Source organism: Cebus imitator, unplaced genomic scaffold (assembly GCF_001604975.1).
Source record: "Cebus imitator isolate Cc_AM_T3 unplaced genomic scaffold, Cebus_imitator-1.0 Scaffold18, whole genome shotgun sequence".
Lineage (NCBI taxonomy): Eukaryota > Metazoa > Chordata > Mammalia > Primates > Cebidae > Cebus > Cebus imitator.
Genome location: NW_016107333.1, coordinates 7,765,098 through 7,784,445, shown reverse-complemented (window position 1 = coordinate 7,784,445; position 19,348 = coordinate 7,765,098). Strand labels below are relative to the sequence as shown.

General features: G+C 45.7%; 1 protein-coding gene across 5 annotated transcripts in view; it reads left to right on the top strand.

Moving 5' to 3' along the window:
• Positions 1 to 19,348, top strand: part of RALY (RALY heterogeneous nuclear ribonucleoprotein) — an 81,606-nt gene that overhangs the window by 59,268 nt on the left and 2,990 nt on the right. For 3 of the 5 annotated variants that reach the window (XM_037733205.1, XM_037733200.1, XM_017514023.1), the window contains 6 exons: positions 13,878 to 14,142; positions 15,375 to 15,447; positions 15,624 to 15,671; positions 17,716 to 17,882; positions 18,501 to 18,614; positions 18,809 to 19,035. In XM_037733205.1, coding sequence (XP_037589133.1) covers positions 13,887 to 14,142; positions 15,375 to 15,447; positions 15,624 to 15,671; positions 17,716 to 17,882; positions 18,501 to 18,614; positions 18,809 to 19,035 — 885 coding nt within the window. In that variant the 5' untranslated portion in view covers positions 13,878 to 13,886. The remainder of the gene's footprint in view (positions 1 to 13,877; positions 14,143 to 15,374; positions 15,448 to 15,623; positions 15,672 to 17,715; positions 17,883 to 18,500; positions 18,615 to 18,808; positions 19,036 to 19,348) is intronic. The other 2 variants (XM_037733210.1, XM_017514032.2) reach the window with 1 other exon arrangement.

Genomic DNA, 19,348 nt, shown 5'->3' with positions numbered 1-19,348 from the left:
AAAAAAAAAAAAAAAAAAAGAATTTTTAAATAATAAAAACAAACCTCTGATCTTAATTTCCATTGTAAGCCAAGAAGTGATATGGTAATACTACTTTGGTGACAGTAGAGGATTTAAAGAATGGTAATAAGAATAGAGAGAAGGGGCTACATACTAAGAATATTGAAGATGCCAAATGAGCAGGGCCTGGTGAATAACTCAGTATGTGGGAGAAAAGTATATGCCTAATAGAGAATATTGGCTCACGGAGTTTAATGAGATGTCCAAGGTTACATAGCTAGTAAGTGGCTAATTCTGGATTTAAACCCACTAGGGTTTACTCATTTATAAAGTGTATGACATATAACCACTCAGAGGACTGTTGTGTATAGATTTGGTAGCCTTAATTCATGAAGAGGCTTATAAGCCATGTTAAAGGATTTGAACTTGATTCTTTATGGTGGGACGCCCTGAAGGATCTTAAACAGGAGGTGACAGGGGCACACTTGTTTGATCACACAGGAGACAGATGCTTAGTAGTGTTTGCAGAGTTAATGTTATTACCAAAGAGACAAAGGCAAAGTGGCTGTGACTGTGGCATAATTCTCAGTGGTGCCTTTTAGACCAAACATGTGACACTGTGGGAGATGATGCTTAGAGAGCTCTAAGTTATGTTTGGATCAGTACCCTGGAGAGAGGTCACCTCCTCCTTCCTTCCCCTGTCCGAATGTGGGGAATTTAAAATATATGTTGATGCACATGCTGTCTTGTAGGGTCAAGCCTTTGGGGCTGTGAGGGGTACCACTCAGTGTGTTCAAGGAGACGGATTGTTGTAATGAGGAAAATATTGATTCTGCATGAAAGGATTTTAATCACCTGCCCTGATACCTGAGGGACACAGCACTTGGCTGGAGTGCTAAGTTGTGTACCATCCAGACCTTGCTTCCAGCATACTGGCCTCCTGCCTGGGTACCTCTGTCTAGGAAGACCTGCAGCAGCTATCCATTCAGGGAATATTTCTTTCCATGCTCATATAGCACATCTCAGGTAACAGAGCATGTTTTCTCCTTTGACCCTCACAACAATCTACGTTAGAGGGATTTTTATCCCCATTTTACAGGTAGGGAATTGTGAGTCTCAGAGAAATCAAGTGCCTTCCCAGGGTCATACAGCTAGTGGGGATGGGATTCAGGCCCCAGCACTCCTCAGGCAATGAGGAATCCAAAGCTAATAATCCCCTATTACTATTTTAACTTAGAGCGATGCCTATTGTGGGGGGAGTTAAGCCTCCCTCTCATACAGGTTGGGAGATGAGAACAGAATGCACTACCACAGCACAGCCTTCTGCACTCTTACTCAGAATACAGCAGCCCCAGAATGTAGATATTCCATAAGAAACATAGAATAGTGAGCAATTGGGGGCTTCTTGCAACATTAGCCCCTGGGACCCTGTTGCCCAGAAAGGGCGCCTAAGCTGCTCTAGAGGGTCCTCAAGGCTCCAGGAGGCCTTTGTGGGAACCTTTGCTTAGGGTCCCCTTCCTATCTAATTTCTCAAGTTATAGTCCTTACAAGCTCTGGCAGCTGCATTATTCCAGATGCTCATTTGTTTATTCTTTCAGCAGTTAATAAGTACCTAGTTCTGTTTTTCCTTTTATGTTCAAGGCACATTTCTAAATACTAGAGTTTTGGTGACACTCTTAAAGAGATTTTATTGCATCCACAGTGATAGTATTTTTTCCTTGATTGCAGTTCAGCCCTAGGTTAATATTCCATTAGAATTTACCACCTTCTCTTTTATACTCACAGGGAAAAGTTCTTGCAGGTTCCAACAACAATAATAATCCAGGCTGAGCATCCCTAATTCGAAAATCCAAAATGCTCTAAAAACAGAAACTTTTTGAGTGCCAGCATCACATTCAAAGAAAATGCTCTTTGGAAAATTGCTCAGCCAGTTAAGTATCTGCAGATATTCCAAAATCCATAATCAGAAACACTTCTTGCCCTAAGCATTTAGATAAGGAATACTCAACGTGTAGCAGCAGGAGCTAATATATTTGCATGCTTTCTGATGTGCTAGACACTATTCTGAATGTTTCCATGTATTATTTTATCCTCTAACAACCCTGGAGATATGTATTGCTCTTTCCATCTTACAGGTGAGATAGACACTTCCCGAAAGGTCATGTCATAGCCAGTTCAGTAACAGAAGGAAGGCATTTTCGTTTTAGTGCTCTCTTGACCACATTCCATGTTCTTTCACAAGGGAGTAAAGATTCAGGCTTTGGCTCCTGCTTGATGTCAAGCCATGTATTTAACTCCTACACACAGCAAGTTTTACCTCTTTCTACACTGTGTCATATGACCCACTGGCTCTGAGTTATGCTGAAGATAACACTGCATAAAAGCTCAATTAAAGCAAAAAGCAGTTTTGTACACTCATGAAAATTTGACCTTTCACTTGGAAAACTGAAGATGCACTCTTGTGCTTTTGAACACTGGTTAAGAGCTACTCAATTTGCCCAGTCTTAGTAGCATTCAGAAATGAATTTGGTATCCATTGCTCTCAACTCCCTAGATGGAGAGAGAAGACTGGTTTGTTGTAAACAGCCATGATACAAGATAGAAAATTAGAAAACCTTTTCTTCTCTCTTTCACCTTCCTGGCTGGTTTCCTCATGTGCTTCAAAGTATGGAGAGAAGCACATGGTATGGAATACCAGCCTCTTCAGGTATATATCCCTTGGTCAGACCCCCAGGCTCCAGAAAGTGATCTCAGTCGCCCATTAAGCCTAGATCGTCTTCCCTTGCAGGATGTAGCATGACATAGAACAGAGACCAAGATAGATCACCACTGGAAGTGCTCGGTGGCAAGTCTTTAGTCCGCCTATTCCCCTCTTTCTTAGAGAGAAAAGAAAAGGAAAAAAAATGGAATTGTTTTTGTAAATTAGTCTGACACCATTGTCTGAAAACAACCAGGCTCAAGGACTTGGAAAGAAATGAAGTAAACTTCATGCTTTCTTTGCTTTGGTTTCATAGAGGTTGACAGTTGGGCAAGAGTGGCTTAGTGCCATGTCAAAGTAAAGTTTAAAAAGCAAAAGAAAAGAAAAAACTGGTTCTTCACCACAAATAGTTTTGAGAAGTACTGGCTTATTTAATTAGTGTGACAATGTGAAAAGAACCTCAGTCTTTTATTTATAAAATGAGATTAATAGTACCTGCCTCAAAATATTGTTTTGGGGATTAATGGTAAATAATATTTTGAGTACTTACTATATGTCTACCACTGTGCACTGTATGTATATTATTTAATCTTCTCCACAATTCTGTAGTAAGTTTTACCTCCATTTTTCTATAACTTTAGATCGTTTATAGGACTTGCCAGAGGTCGAAGGTGTGGTAAGTATGTAGGTAGGATTTGAATGGAAGTTAACGTGGCGTGTTCTGTGTAAGGAGCCTGTTCCACATGAGAGCTCCCTTGTCACTCTGCTTCCTCTGTATCACTAATGGTAGAGATCTGCTTTCTTTTTCTGTCAGTGACCCTAAATTTGTTACCTTGGGCAAGTCCCTTTCTCTGGACCTTAAGTTTCTTATCTATCTTAAGGATATGCCACATGACCTAGGTTTTTATTCCCTAGGTCATGTGGCATATTCTAGGAACCAGAGACTTTATTCACCTCTGGTTCCACAGCATCTAGCTAGACAGGCCTGCCATATAATAAGTATTCACTACTGAGGCCATTGATTACTCTAGAGGATCTGTAAGGCTCCTTTTAATCTCTACTTTCTCTGAACATCCTATGTACTTTATCCTCTGCCCCACCTCCTCAACGTCATATTTTCTACCTAGTTCATAGAACAGCATGACCTTACTTTCTTATGTCTGTCTGTCGTCAGCAGTCTTGATGCTGCGTACTTTTAGACAGCCCACGTGGTACCCATGTTTTTATTTGTCTGTGAAATCTGTCTAGGATAAACCACCAAGGATAACACAAGTTAAGGGGTAGAAGGTGCCTCCTCACAAAATCAGAAAAAAACTCCTATTCTGTGCCTACCCAGTTGGGCCTGGGCCTACGGCAGCCCTGCCAGGCCTGAGTAATGGCCGCAGCCTGGAGCAGGGTTTTCCTTGAGCTCCATTGGGGTTTCCAGTAATTGGAACATGGCACCTTCCAACTTGTAACGGATGGCAAAACAAGAGGGGCATTTGTCACTGCCCAACTTCCCTGTGGGAGAGAGGCTTATAAGTCACAACTGACAAACCCTTTGATGACTTTTAAACTTATTTACAGAAAAGAATAGCTATAATCAACCAACAGCCATATTATCACTGTGAGGAGCCAGCCCTTAAGGCGTGAGAAGGGGACGGGGGCTATCCCCAAAGCTCACAGCAAGTGCCGATTGGCTCTTGGACTTGAGAGTATGCTTTCAGCTAGGCCCTGTGAGTTTATACTCAAAGGAACAGTGTTAGGAGGTAGAGGAAGAAACTGACCTCTAGGCAGATAAAAGGGCATGCCCAGTTTTGAAGCTGTTCTGGGCCAAGATTATGAGACCAGCTGTGGTCTCACACGTAGTCACCCTGCTTCTGCCACTTCCTGGCTTGAGTGAGACCAAACACTAAGCCTTAGTTTCCTCATGTGTGAAATGGTCACAACATATATCATCACTATCTCATAGCAGAAGGCTTAATGCAGTTTCTGGCATGTAAGTACTCCACAGATATTGATGATGATTATCATGATCACATATTTGGGCCTGGAGTGGCTTTTGTGGTCACAGGTTTTAAAACCTAGGTCATGGGGCATGTCAGCAAAGCCAGGACCATTCTTCCTGTGAGTGGGGCTCAGTGGGAACAATCTAGTGGAATGGGAATAACACAGTCTTTAGAATCAGACAAGCCTTGGGTTTTTCTATCCAAAGCCTGCCACTTGATGTGACTGTGGACAAATTAAGCTGTTTCTGAGTCTCAGTTATATCTGTAGAGTGCAGATGATACACATATCTCATTAGATTGTGATCAGGATTACAAGAGATTATGCCTGTAAAGCTTTCAACTCAGTGCCTGGTATAAAGTTCTACATATTAAATTGTGTGTTCCCTTTTTGTTCTTCCTCAAGAATAAGTATGCATCTCTCCAGGGAATCAGAAAACAGCAGTGAAGACATTCTCCTATTTCAAACTTCTATTTCCAGCTTTATGTGCAGGAGGAAGAGGAGAATAAGGGGACCAAAGAGGAGAAAGGGACATGTTTTGTGCCTTGTTCCTGGAATCCCTCCTGCCAGGCCTCTCTTGGTGTCACTACCCAATGGGAATTCCTTGTAAACACTCTCCCTTTTGGTAGAGCTTTCCATGCTGCTCCTACACCTTCTCTGATCTCCCAGAGTACTTTGCTTGGGCAGTAGACCATCTCAGGGCACGTGTGCCTTGTGACCATGGTGGATGTCCCCTGCTGTACTAGGAGTTGCTTGAGATCAGGTCCCAGACCAATTTCTGGATAAGTAAATAAATAATTGATTTGTGAGTTACTTGATAATACCCAGCGCATATTTAGCTCAGTGTTCGCATATTTATAATTATGATTAAATGGATAAGCAGGTGTTTGGATGACTATTTGGCAAAAACTAAAGAGGTTGACAGTCATTTGTAGGTCTTTAATTCTAATTCAGTATCAGGGATTATAGGCCTAAATTGCCTACCCAACCCTTCTTAACTTCTCCCCCCAACCCCCAGAGCTATGAAGGGGAGTTTGTCACAGATGGTAAGCCTCAGCCTAAGGCCACAAACAAGAGTAGAGTTAGTGTGCAAGATGCAGGAAGGGTGGGATTATATACTCAGACCATCTGTTTCTGCTTTGGGGTATCCTTTCAGTGCCTATCAGATATGGATACCAGTGTCAATAGTATAGGACCTCATGATACAGTTGAGGGGTAACAATGACTCAGCAAAGCTAGAACCCCTCCCGGCCAGTATTCCCTCCTCTACCAGACCCGTACAGTAGTGGTTTGACAGGCATGGGGTGGAGACACCTTTATGAAGTTTCTAGGTTTTTGGTTGCAGATACTAGGACAAGGGAGAACATGCATGGGCCCCCTACCCTAAACTTCCTTAGTCTCAGGTAAGGTGTGTTGCACAGGGAGATGACATAGTAGAGAACATGTCATCTTAGGGCTGGGATGTGGAGGAGCTAGAATGCCAGCAGGCTAGGTTCATCTTTTTTTGTTTGTTTGTTTGTTTGTTTTTGAGACGAAGTTTTGCTCTGTCACCCAGGCTGGGGTGCAGTGGCACAATCTCAGCTTACTGCAACCTCTGCCTGCCAGGTTCAAGCAGTCCTCCTGCCTCAGCCTCCTGAGTAGCTGGAGCTACAGGCATCCACCACCATGCCTGGCTAACTTTTGTATTTTTTTTTTTTAGTAGAGCCTCACCATATTGGCCAGGCTGGTCTGGAACTCCTGACCTTGTGATCCGCCCACCTCAGCTTCCCAAAGTGCTAGGATAACAGGCGTGAGCCACCATACCTGGCCAGTTCATCTGTTTTTATAGAACATTTGGGTTATCTAATTTCTTGATACCTGCTGGTCTTACCCATTATACTGGGCCCTTTACTCATATTGTCTCCTGTTCTTATACTAATTCTGGGAGGTTGGTATAATTTCTGTTTTGCAGTTGAGGACTCTGAGGCCTAGTGAGGTGAAAGGACATGGCCACAGTTACAGTCTTAAGTGATAGGGCTGGGATTGGAACTCAGTCCTGTCTGACTCTAGATCCTGAGCTGTTTTTGATATTTCGTGTGCATTTGTCCTTTTTTATTAAGAAATAGTTCTAAAAAAACAGGTTCCCAGAGAAAGGGCCTCTTGAAAAGCAAGAAGAGCACAAGACTGGTGAGTACTGTGTTTTCCAGCATCTCCACAGTGCCAGCATAGAGGAGAACACCCAAGAAATATTTGTTAAGTGAGTGAAGGAGGTAGGAATTGGGTAATAATATAATTGGTAGAATCCATATCTTTGATAGTATATTAAAGATGGAGCAGAGCACTTTCACATCAATTAGCCTATTTTATTCTTATATCAGACCAGAAAGATAATCAGGAAAGAGATTTACTTCTTTTTTCAGATTAAGGATGGTAAGGCCTAGAGAAGTTACATGACTTCTTGCAGGTCACATGACTAAGAACAGCAGAGCCAAGGCCAAGCCTTCTGGACCGGTAGTCTGCACCGCTTACACTTCACCTATCCAGGAACTTCGGCTGTTTGACATGCTGGGAGCTGACTCATGGGAATGGGAACGGTTAGGAACTAAAGAGCATTCCTTGGGAAATTAGTCCTGTCTGGCCAGTAATAATCATTTGGGCACTGCTAATGAGCCAGGGCCTGGCCAGTTTAATGAGATTAATAGATGTTCTGTCATCCCTGGCCACCTGGTAAAAGGATCAAGGAGGCCCTGGACACTGATCAGTCTAATTGCTTGGCTTTTTCTCCAGAAATAGTCTTCCCGTCACTGGTAGCTGTTTTCCTTCTAAATCACCCAGATGTCCCCAGGGTTATCTAAGGGCATAGAGCTGGCCACAGGCTGCTCAACCCTCATCCCCATGCAGGAGAATAAAAGCACAGGTGTCCAGCAGGACTGAACCAAGCATGGGGCATCAGGACCTAAAGCAGCAGCTCCTTTCTTGAAATGAGCATTTCAAGAGGAAGAGGTTCAGTGCTGGGGAGGATTTACAGTGTTCTCTGAGTGCCCGAGACTAGACTTGATCTGATAGGCAGGATTGGGGGTACATGAGGGGTGACATGACTTGGCAGAGTTAAGAGTGTTAGGACAGCCATTGAGATGGTGGAATGTACAGTGTCAAATAAAAAGCCTGGGTTCAGGACCCCTAGTTACTCCCCTCACCAGCTGGTTGATCTTAAGTAAATCACTTATCTTTGCTGATCGTCTTTTTTTTTTTTTTTTTTCTTCACTTATAAAATGGGACAGTGTCAGGATAAAGGATATTGTTTTAGTCTACTTGGGCTGTTCTACCAAAACACTGTAAGATCGGTGGTTTATACAAGAAAAAAAATTATTTCTCACAGTTGTGGAGGCTCAGAAGTTTAAAATTAAGGAACCAGCAAATTTGATGTCTGGTGAGGGCCCTCTTACTAGTTCATGGACAACCGTCTTTTCACTGTGTCAGCACATGGTGGAAAAGGCAAAGTAGCTCTCTGGGCCTCTTACTTATTTTGTAAGAGATAGAGTCTCACGATGTAGCCTACGTTGGTCTCCAACTCGCAGCCTCAAAGGATTGTCCCACCTTGGCTTCCCAAAGTGCTGGGATTACTTGGGTGAGCCACTTCCTGGCCTGGGGCTCTTTTTTTTTTTAAAGGCATTAAACTCATTCCGAGGGCTTTCCCTTCAGTTTGGGACCTAATCACTCCCAAAGCCCCACTCCTAATACTATCACATTAGGGATTAGTTTTCAACATACAGATTTGGTGGTGGAGGCACATTCATACTATAACAGATATAAACTAGCTTTGTTCACTAAAATTCTATGCAACTATGAGGAATTCTAGTAGAAGAGTGTAAGGGCGCAGACCAAGGAGCACGTATGTGGCTAATGCAAGGTAATAGCATAATCTTGCCAGGGACGTCAGTACCCAAGACATCCCTATACAGTGTGCAGTCTTGCCCCTTGTCCCTGCAGATGCCTACTTTTGAGGTCCTCATCCCAGTTCCGGCCTTGCCCTGTTATAATTATCTTGCTTCTCTGAGCCTATCTCAGTTTCCCTATGTAAAACACCTCACAGGGCTGTTGTAAGGATTAAATACTGTGCAGCATTCAGTAATTAGTGGCTTTTTTTTTTTTTTTTTAAGACAGAGTCTTGCTCTGCCACCTAGGCTGGAGTGCAGTGGCGTGATCTCGGCTCACTGCAACCTCCATCTTCTGGGTTCAAGCAGTTCTCCTGCCTCAGAGCTTCCCAAGTAGCTTGGATTACAGATGTGCACCACCATGCCCGGCTAGTTATTATTATTATTTTTTGAGATGGAGTTTCACTCTTGTTACCCAGGCTGGAGTGCAATGGCGCGATCTCGGCTCACCGCAACCTCCACCTCCTGGGTTCAGGCAATTCTCCTGCCTCAGCCTCCTGAGTAGCTGGGATTACAGGCATGTGCCACCATGCCCAGCTAATTTTTTTTTTTTTTTTTTTTTTTAGTAGAGACGGGGTTTTGCCATGTTGGCCAGGCTGGTCCTGAACTCCTGACTTCAAGTGATCCACCTGCCTTGGCCTCCCAAAGTACTAGGATTACAGGCGTGAGCCACTGTTCCCAGCCAATGGCAGTTCTTAGAACTGTGATATCTCTCTGGGTGTCTTATTTACTCAAAGTTCAGAGGTAACTTTTAGAGCTTTTCTACCTCTGCAAAGCCCTGTCACTTTTCTCCATGTTCAGGCTTGGCTGTTCTATGTTCAAAAACAATTTCCAGCTGAAATGTTTCAACTGGGAAAAAAATGAATTTGTTTTTGCCACACTTCTGTTCTTACCAGCCTGGAGAAGCAAGCCCATCCCTTTTGAGCTGTAAATTGCATTTCAAAGCCTGTGTCCCTGGTGGGTTTTAATTAGCTTAAAGGCCCAGCTTTTATGCAGCAATTGTTTCTCTTGCAGGTAGAGGTGAAGACACTTAATTGGGAAGCTAGTCCCAAGTTTTCTCAAAACTTTTATTTATTTTTTGAGATGCTCTGTCTTGGCTCCTCACTGTCCTGGGGACCTCTCTCTCTCTCTCTCTCTCTGGTCCAAAATGAAAAATGGAATATAAGGACCCTAGACTTAGCATCAGAGGGTCCATGGGGTAATCTTAGGACTGCTACTCACTAACTGTGGCATCCTAGTCAAGTCCCTTCTCTTCTGCTCCTCAGAGTGAGAGCATTTCAAGTTCCATGTGCACTCAGGTCTCTGCTAATCTGAAGTGCAGAAGTTTAGGAACAAATGTGGTTCTCTCCCCTCCCCCAGCCACCAAGAACAGTCTTTCTACCCACTTCTCCTCAGCTCATTGCTAAACTTAGGACCCCAGGGGGCTGCAGACACTTTGCTCTCAATTACACAGCTTATCTGTGAGGCAGAGCTTGGCCCAGGGCAGGAAGTAGCTTACCCAGTCAAGCACCTTCTGCTGAATTGGATATCAATATTTTCTAGGGCTGCCACTCCAAGCTAGGGGGAAACCTTGAAAAGCATAGCAAGAGTTGGGTGGGAGGGTTTGAGTTGATCTGTGGAGGTGGATACTTGGGTCAAAGGTTAGAAAAAGGTATGTGGGACCTCTGCCCCAGTGGTCCTGACAATTTAAGGCAGCCCACAGCTAGACCTTCTCAACATCTTCTGCAACATATCCTTAACCACTCCCTCCCTAACATTGATTGAGGGCTTAACTGTGTCCCAGATTTTGTCAGGCCTGTCCTATAACATTTTCAGGGCAGAGTAATAAGAGTACAAGTAGAGACCCATGTACCATATGTTTAAACATTTGAAGTTCTGAGTGAAGCTAATAAATTGTGATGTTCCCAACAACCTGGAATACTGTATCTGAATTTAGAATTCTTGGACTCGTTAGGATTCTGTACCTGAACCTGTCAGTTCAGGGAGACCTAGTCTGGCCCCCACCTCCTTTTCATTTCCATTCTCAACTCTATCCCTCACTTAGAGGAGTCTCATCAACAAGAGTGTGGTCACTCAAGCCTGTCCACGCCCCCACAGTTACCTGTCTCCTTGGGCTGAGGGAGTCCTACACAATAGTGGCACATCCTGCCCATCCTGCCTTCCAAAGGAGTGTGCAGGGCATGAAAGTGGATTGGAGGCTGTGTAGATGAGGAGTTCAGAGGTATGATACCTAGAGCATGCTACAGATGGGCAGTTCTCCTTTTAACTGCAGATTTCTCCAGAGCAACCACATGCAGCCACATACACACAGTTCCCAGTCTCTGCTCTATAGATCTTCATGTGCCATGGCTTCTGGTTTCCCCTCCTTGGCATTATACAGAATGTTTTCCACTCTGACCTTTACCCTCATCTAGAACGGGCTCACAGCTGGCAGTATTGGAATAAAGAGGTGTCAGCCAGAGTAATTACAAGGTTTTGTAAAAGGGCTTTATGGTTTGCAAAGTCCTTTTATGTGCATCATTCCAAACTCCAGGGAATGAGAGAAAAGACTGGCAGGGCCAAACCCGAAAAACTTGGCTCACCAGTCAAGGAGTGAGTACTGATCACAGTATGAGGAATAGCTGGTTCAGCAGATGCTTCCTGCTCGGTGTTGTTTGAGGCTCCCAGTAGAGGTCATTCTTTCTATCTCCATCCATACCCCAGGCTTGGTTGGCTCCCTTTAACCAAAGCAAGTGGCTTCTCCCTGGGCCAAAACTATAACGCTTTGAGCTGAACCACCCAGGAGAGAATCATCTGATGCCCACACAGGAGCCCTGTTAACTTCTTGTATACCCATGGATAGACAAGGAATTAACCCTTGAATGGCTTGTCATCCAGGTAGGAGAAGGACTCTCAGAACTGTGAGGAATGGCGAGCCTGTGGGAACAACATGCATTGAGTATTTCCTGCTTCGTATGCACAATGTGTTACTACCTTTGTGTCCCTCACTGCTTAACAAATGTAGATGAGTGGAACCAAAGGTAAACTGAGTAACAAAAGTCTTTTTCCAAGTCAGTTCCAAAGCTGGCACCAGCCCCTTCATCAGTAGCAGTGATGGCACCCTCTCAACCCTTTTCCTTAATCTAAGATAATGCACTCCTGACTCCAGTGTATCCATTAAGTTCACCCTGGGAGCAGTTTTTTCCCAAGTTGGGCTCAGGTCCAGCCTATGATTTCCTTGTAAACAGTACCACCTGCTGGTGAGAACATTCCAGCTTCCAGGCTAGGAGGATTTAGGAGAAAACAGTCTCTTATCCCCTATTGGGATAAGAGATACAGATATATCTTCTCCAGTTCACTGAAAAGAAACCCCCCCCTTCCCAAAGTATTAGGTAAATAGGCTGGCATACTGATGAAAGTTTTTATATATGCTATTTGGAGTCTTTTATCACCTTCTGAAATGGCCTTAGGGTTAGAGCATTGAGATAGGAGGGTTCCAAAAGGGAGCAGCATCAACCCATACCAATGAGCAGGAGACTGGGCTGGGAACTGTGAATGCCAAGGCTTAACTTTTGGCTTTTCCTACTGAAATTGAGTTTCTCTGTTTTCCCCTTTCCCCTTGGAGCCCATGCCCAGCTGTAAACCGGGAAACATTTGTATAGCCCTTTGGGGTAAAAGACCTGGCCAGAGTATAGAGAGCCAAGGGTAGGTGCAGTCTCATCTCTAAGCCAAGCAGAACCAAATTTGAATGAGTTAGTATTAATATGGGTAACTAAAAAATAAATTCATTAAAAATAGTTCTTAGGTGAATGGGCTGACTTTCTGTAGTATCTAAATTGGCTTTAGCTCTGGGAAGCAAAACGATAAAGTTGAAAGAAATAGACTTTAGGGACAGACTGACCTGGGTTTGGATGCTCATTACTAGTAAGTTAATGAACTTGTTGTACAGTTTCTAGTAAAATATGAGTAATAATAACATTCACTTGTGGGATCTTGGGATTGTTCAGTATTGTATGCCACCTTAGCCCACAGTGAGTGCCTGGTAAGGCTTTGTATTTGTCCATTCTTGCACTGTTACAAAGAAATAACTGAGACTGGTTAATTTATAATGAAAAGAAGTCTAATTGACTCAGCTCTAGAGGCTGTACAGGCTTCTGCTTCTCGGGAGGCCCTAGGAAACTTAGAATCATAGTGGAAGGTGAAGGGGACATAGGCACATCTTCACATGGCCAGAGCAGGAGGAAAAGAGATGGTGGGAGGTGCTATACACTTCTAAATAAGCAGATCTCACGAGCACTCACTCACTCACTATCACGAGAGCAGCACCAGGGGGGATATCCATGATTTCAGTCACCATGATCCAGTCACCTCCCACCAGGCCTCACCTCCAACACTGGGGATTACAATTAGACATGAGATTTGGGTTTGGACACAAATTCAAACCATATCAGGCTTAGCTAACATATGTTTTTCAAAATGGCTGGTACCAATTCAGACAGTTATAGCTAGGTCTGTATCTGGATCAGAGTAAGTAATTTTCTTTTCCTTTTCTTTTTTTTTCTTTTGAGACAGAGCCTTGCTCTGTCGCCCAGACTGGAGTGCAGTGCTGCAATCTCAGATCACTGCAACCTCTACCTCCCGGGTTCAAGCAATTTTCCTGCCTCAACCTCTTGAGTAGCTGGGACTACAGGTGCCTGCCACCACACCCAGCTAATTTTTTGTATTTTTAGTAGAGACAGGGTTTCACCATGTTGGCCCGGGTGGCCTCGAATTCCTGACCTCAGGTGATGCACCTGCCTCGGCCTCCCAAAGTGCTGGGATTACAGGCATGAGCCATGGTGCCCAGACCCTGCAATTTTCAACATATGGTGGTGATCTAGATTAAACATCACTTGCAATTACCATGTGACGATGGTTCTGCATTAAAGATCTTCAAATTTAGATCCTGAATAGGATAACATTTCAGATGAGCATTAAAGGAGTAGACTCAAAAGAATTAGAGTCAAGCAAATCAGGGGGCAGATCCCAGCCCTGCCATTCACTAACATTGTGGTCTCTCTGAATGTGAGATTTCTCCCTTGTAAAATGTTGTAGTTCTGCATATCATATGAGTACCAAATAAGAGAATGTATGTAAAGCACCTGGCACGAGGTCAGCATAATAAGATGCAGAAACAGGTAGGCTGGATGCTGTAAGGGTTAAGGAAGGTAAGAAGCAATTCATTTAGCCAGGATATGGGCCATAGGCAGTCCTTGAGCCCAGCTCAGGGACCCAGCTTCACAGAGGCTCTCTTTCTTCAGGTGGGCACCATGTCCTTGAAGATTCAGGCAAGTAATGTAACCAACAAGAATGACCCCAAGTCCATCAACTCTCGAGTCTTCATTGGAAACCTCAACACAGCTCTGGTGAAGAAGTCAGATGTGGAGACCATCTTCTCTAAGTATGGCCGTGTGGCTGGCTGTTCTGTGCACAAGGGCTATGCCTTTGTTCAGTACTCCAACGAGCGCCATGCCCGGGCAGCTGTGCTGGGAGAGAATGGGCGGGTGCTGGCCGGGCAGACCCTGGGTAAGCCTCTCTCCACTGTATTCTCTAGAGTTAGAATAGCTGCTCTCACTATGTAATTCTCCTCTTTAACCCCCTTCTCTGTTTCTCTCACTGCTACCACTGCTCTAAGATTTTATCAGTTTATAAACTATGTAAGTTTTCAGTAGTTATAAAATTAATCCCTATACGGAAGAATTTTAGAAGCCTCTGGAAAACACTTCTGACCTGTCCGTGCTTTCTCAGAGCTTCTTAGTGACAGGCTTTACAGCTCCAGTTAAAATGCAGATTCTCCAGAGAAAGAGAATAGAGTGGCCTAGAATAGCCTGTTACACCAGGTACAGATGACTTAGTTTAGAACCCTTTCTGAGAGCGAGCAGGAGGGGCTGGGAGCACAAGACAAAGTGAATACCCTTGGCTTTTGTGTCATGTCCATGTGATATGACTGTTCTAGTGGTCTCTCTTGAAGTATGTCCAGCATTTGTGTGTGTGCACTTCTGTGTATATGTGTATGTTTGAAAAGGGATGTCTATATGTTTTTTCCTGAACAAGAAGTATGTGGATGTGACTGAACATGCGGAGATACGTGGATGCATACCTTTGTATGTATAGGTGTAATGTGTTTGAGAGAATGGGCGTTTTGAGATACATTCAAGAATACTTGAATGTATCGCAGATATGCATATATTCATTTACAAAATATTTACTGAGACCTTTTCATGCACTAAGCACCATTCTAGGCATGAAGGTGTATGCTAGAACATCCATGTGAATGTGCATTGGCTCTCTTGCATGTGGGCAGTTGTCTATACTGAGTGTACTTGAGAGTACATGTTACTTGTGTGTGACTTTCTTACCTGGATATGTAAATGTGTGTGTGAGGGTGGCTCTATGTATATGTTCCCATGTACCTGGTGTATGTATTATGCATTTACATGAGTGTATTTGAAAATGCATATAGGAATACTCTACATAGTGTGTGTGTGTGTGTGTGTGTGAGACACACATTTGTGAGCATGCATGGATGTATCTGAAAGTGGACATGTAAACAGGCATATCCATATGATATCTGGATATGAGTCTAATGTTTGAAGACTAGATGTATGAAGACCTTTGTTGGCAACATAAGCAAAATCCATGAATCTATGTGTATATCATGTAAGCACATGAATTGCTATGTGTGTACATGAGGGTGATGTGTGTGGACACACTACTATCATGCCAGCATTCCAACTCTGCCTTCTCTCTCTACATAGACATCAACATGGCTGGAGAGCCTAAGCCTGACAGACCCAAGGGACTAAAGAGAGCAGCATCTGCCATATACAGGTGGGGCAGTCTGTCTGTCTGGGTGGGACGTCTCCCTCTTTCCACGGAGGGAGTAAATGCTGGTGTGACAGTGTGCTGAGTCTAGAACTTGGGGAGATGTTTGGAGTTGAGGGCCTGTGGAGAGTGGGCTGAGTGGCCGTCCCTAAGCTCCAGCCCTCTCCCCTTTGTTTCCCCAGTGGCTACATCTTTGACTATGATTACTACCGGGACGACTTCTACGACAGGTGAGCAGGGGAGGGGCGTGCCCAGGCGTGAAACAGCCAAGCTGGAAGGGTCCTGAGAGATTGTTGATGCAGCTCACTCAGTTCTCCAAATGAGAACCAAAGCCCAGAGGTATGGCCAGGCATTTGCCCAGGGTTGCTCCACTAGTCAGTGGCAGAGCTGAGACTGGGGTCCTGTTCTGCAGGTGCCCAGGCCAGAGCTCTTACCCCATACCGCACTGTCTACCATGCTAACTGTCCTTTTTCCTCCTTGTCCTCGGGTGAGATTCAAGGAGATTGTACAGCCAAGAGCTATATAAATGTGACCAGTTGTAATACACAGCAGGGTTCAGCACTGGTTGTGTATTACAGTGCTGAACTTGTGGTTCAGCAGGGAGTTTGAGTCTTTCCCTCTGTGAGGTGCCCAGGCAGCTGGTAGGAACCCCAGAGCTCTAAGCCTCTTGGGTTTGTATTTAGAGACAAGAGGTCAGCAGCCATTTGTAAGTTTAATTGGTCCCTTACAGGCTGTGGCCTACCCTCCACTCCCAAGCCTTACCCAGCCTCTAGCCCTGAGGCTGTGGGCTCCAGCTACAACAGAATTAGCCACATTCTTGAGTAAAAATCATAGTGGGGACTAACATAAATCTCTCCTCCTCCCTGCTTCTGCTTCTGCTTCTGCTTCTGCTTCTCTGCTTTCCTATAGCTTAGCCCACCCCGGGCAGCCCAAGAAGAATAGTACCTCTGAGCATCAGCTGTCCCCCCACCCCCCAAATCGTTTCAGGAGACAGTCGTTATAGTGTGAAAAGTGCCTTAGCCTGGGAGTCAGAAGATGTAGGTGCTAATCTCTGCTCTGCCGCTGAATGGATTAAGTGACCTTGGGCAAATTTCCTTCCCAGTTTGTAAATGGGCTTACACCAAGTGATCTCTCCGGGTTCCTCCAACTCTGGGATTCTGTGGTTCAGTGATTCTGACCAAGGCCAGAGCCGTCCCCTCCCCTTGGTGGGGCAGAAATGCAGGGTCTGGGATTGGATTCATTCCCAGAGATTCTCCATCCGCAGCCCTCACCACCTCCAGAGAGGGCTCCCTGAACAAAGGAGCACCAAGGAATGGGGGCTTTTGCCGAGTGATGGCAGATTTTCTGGCTGTTGTCAGGAAAATTGATCCAAAGTATACCCCCTAGGGCTGCAATTCCCTGAAAAAGGTGATAGCAACAGATGCGGGAGAGACTGCTTCTCAGCCTACTGAGTTTCTACCTGGTCAGCTGGAAAAGAAGCCCTCCTGGAGAAGGCTGGGAGATGACTTTGGTTGGGGGGCAGCACACAGCCCGGGAGCCCTGAGGGGCTCTGATTGAGCTGTCCAACCTTGATATTCTACCAGGCCCCTGCCCTTTGTCTCTGGAATGGAGCACGAAGGGTATGGTGATTAAGGAGGTCGAATCAGGAAAGGGCTTAGAGTTCAGTCTTACCCCTCTGAGGTCATGGGCTCGTGAGTTGAGGGTCTTGGTACCCTAACCTCTCATCTATTACGCCTTTTAAAAGTGTGTTTTTAACTGAATTCTTTTATGCTGTGCCCTTGGGTGGACACTGAATTTGGGTAGCCGTCCTCATTTGGCATATGGGGAAACTGAGGCTCAGACAGTCTCAGTTGACCCCACTCCGATACTGCTCTTATTCCTAGCTGGGGATTTGTGCTGCTTCGAGATCTGCAAACTCTGAGCAGAGGTTGGGGTGGCAGTTGACCGAGCAGAAACCAGGTCATATGATAGAGCAGATCTGGGTATTAGGGGATCTAGGAATGTCTCCTCTTTTGAATGGGGTATAAACACTACCTGCTGCCTTGCCTGCCCATATTTCTCCTGGCTGGTTGAGATGGATGTAGTGAGAATCCCAGCAGCCATTAGGCTCCAGAAAGCCCTTCCTCTTCACTCCAGGGCTTGGTGGGAGCAGGCAGAGGTGTGTAGTGCAGGCCTCGCAGCCCCTCAGCAGCCACACACATTTGGAGCTGGAGCTGCAATACCCCCTGGTGGCCACAAGCCATGCTGCAGCCTCTGGCCCATCTGCCCTCACAGGCTCTTTGACTACCGCGGCCGTCTGTCACCTGTGCCAGTGCCCAGGGCAGTCCCTGTGAAGCGACCCCGGGTCACAGTTCCTTTGGTCCGGCGTGTCAAAACTAACATACCTGTCAAGCTCTTTGCCCGCTCCACAGCCATCACCACCAGCTCAGCCAAGATTAAGTGTAAGTGACTGTATCATCTTCCTAAGTAATTTGCATTTTTATCATTAGCAAAATAATAGAATCACATTTTTATACATTGGGAAATAGATAAAAGAACAAATCTTCCACAGTTCTGCTGCTCTAACACAGCCAAGTGAGTATTTTCATGCATTTCTAAGAGGAAACAGCTGATGTTTTAGGAAGAGGGGGTGGGTTGGGCACAAAGAGTCCAGTGCTGGGATGTGGTACCCAGTGAGGGGATGGTGCCATCTTTCCTCTAGTAAGGATAAGGACAGGTCTACACAGGCCCACTACTCCATATTCACTCCGGTGTACACATACTGCTTGACTTAGCACCCAGGGATTCGGACTGTGAAAAACACATGTTCTTGCTCAAGTGCACACAGAAGAGCACACCACACATACACACCTGTGCTCCAATCTGTCCGCTGTCCCTTTCAGAGCTGAGAGATTGGGAGACAAGATAGCCAGGTTCAGAAGTGTGAGGCATTTTTCCTGAGCAGGGGCAAAAAACAAAAAATAACTGCCTTCCTAGTTGAGAGAACAGGGCTGAGGTTTTGTGCTAGTGTCAGGCCTTCAGCCTCCTAGGTAACAGCCCTGTCTCCCCTCCACTTTCAGTAAAGAGCAGTGAGCTTCAGGCCATCAAGACGGAGCTGACACAGATCAAGTCCAATATCGACGCCCTGCTGAGCCGCTTGGAGCAGATCGCTGCGGAGCAGAAGGCCAATCCAGGTCAGCCTCTCAGGATTCTCACCCACCTCCATGACCAGGGCACAGGGCAGAGCATGGGGAGGATAGTACCTGGGAGAGAGGAGCTAGAGTGACCCTGCAGATCCATGCTGAGGCCAGCTTCCACTAAGGTGCTGCCCTAGGCAGCTGTCCCAGGCTGAGTTTTATTCCCCTCTCCTCCACCCCTTCCCTTTAAGATGGCAAGAAGAAAGGTGATGGTGGTGGCGGCAGCGGTGGTGGTGGTGGTGGCAGCGGCAGCGGCGGCGGCGGCGGTGGCAGCGGCAGTGGTGGTGGCGGTGGCAGCAGCCGGCCACCAGTCCCCCAAGAGAACACGACGTCTGAGGCAGGCCTGCCCCAGGGAGAAGCACGGACTCGAGACGACGGCGATGAGGAGGGGCTGCTGACACATAGTGAGGAAGAGCTGGTGAGGGCCTGGATAGGAGCACGACTGGAACTCGACTGCACTCCTACTCTCAGGAGGGCAACAGGGGAAGGGGCAGCCTCTGAGCTGCTTGCCCCCACTGTGAGCTCCCCCTTCTCTCCTTCCCAGGGGTTCTAAGAATGAGCAGGGGGCACTTGCCATCTCAGACACCATCAGAAGTCCCACTGATGCCTAGGGCAGACATCTCCCAAGCCTAGGCACATTGTGCCCTTTGTTTTCCACGAGTTGGAGAAGGGGAGATTTGGACATAAGGGAGCACACACAGCCTGCAGAGCTTCAGAACAGGGCTGGGGAG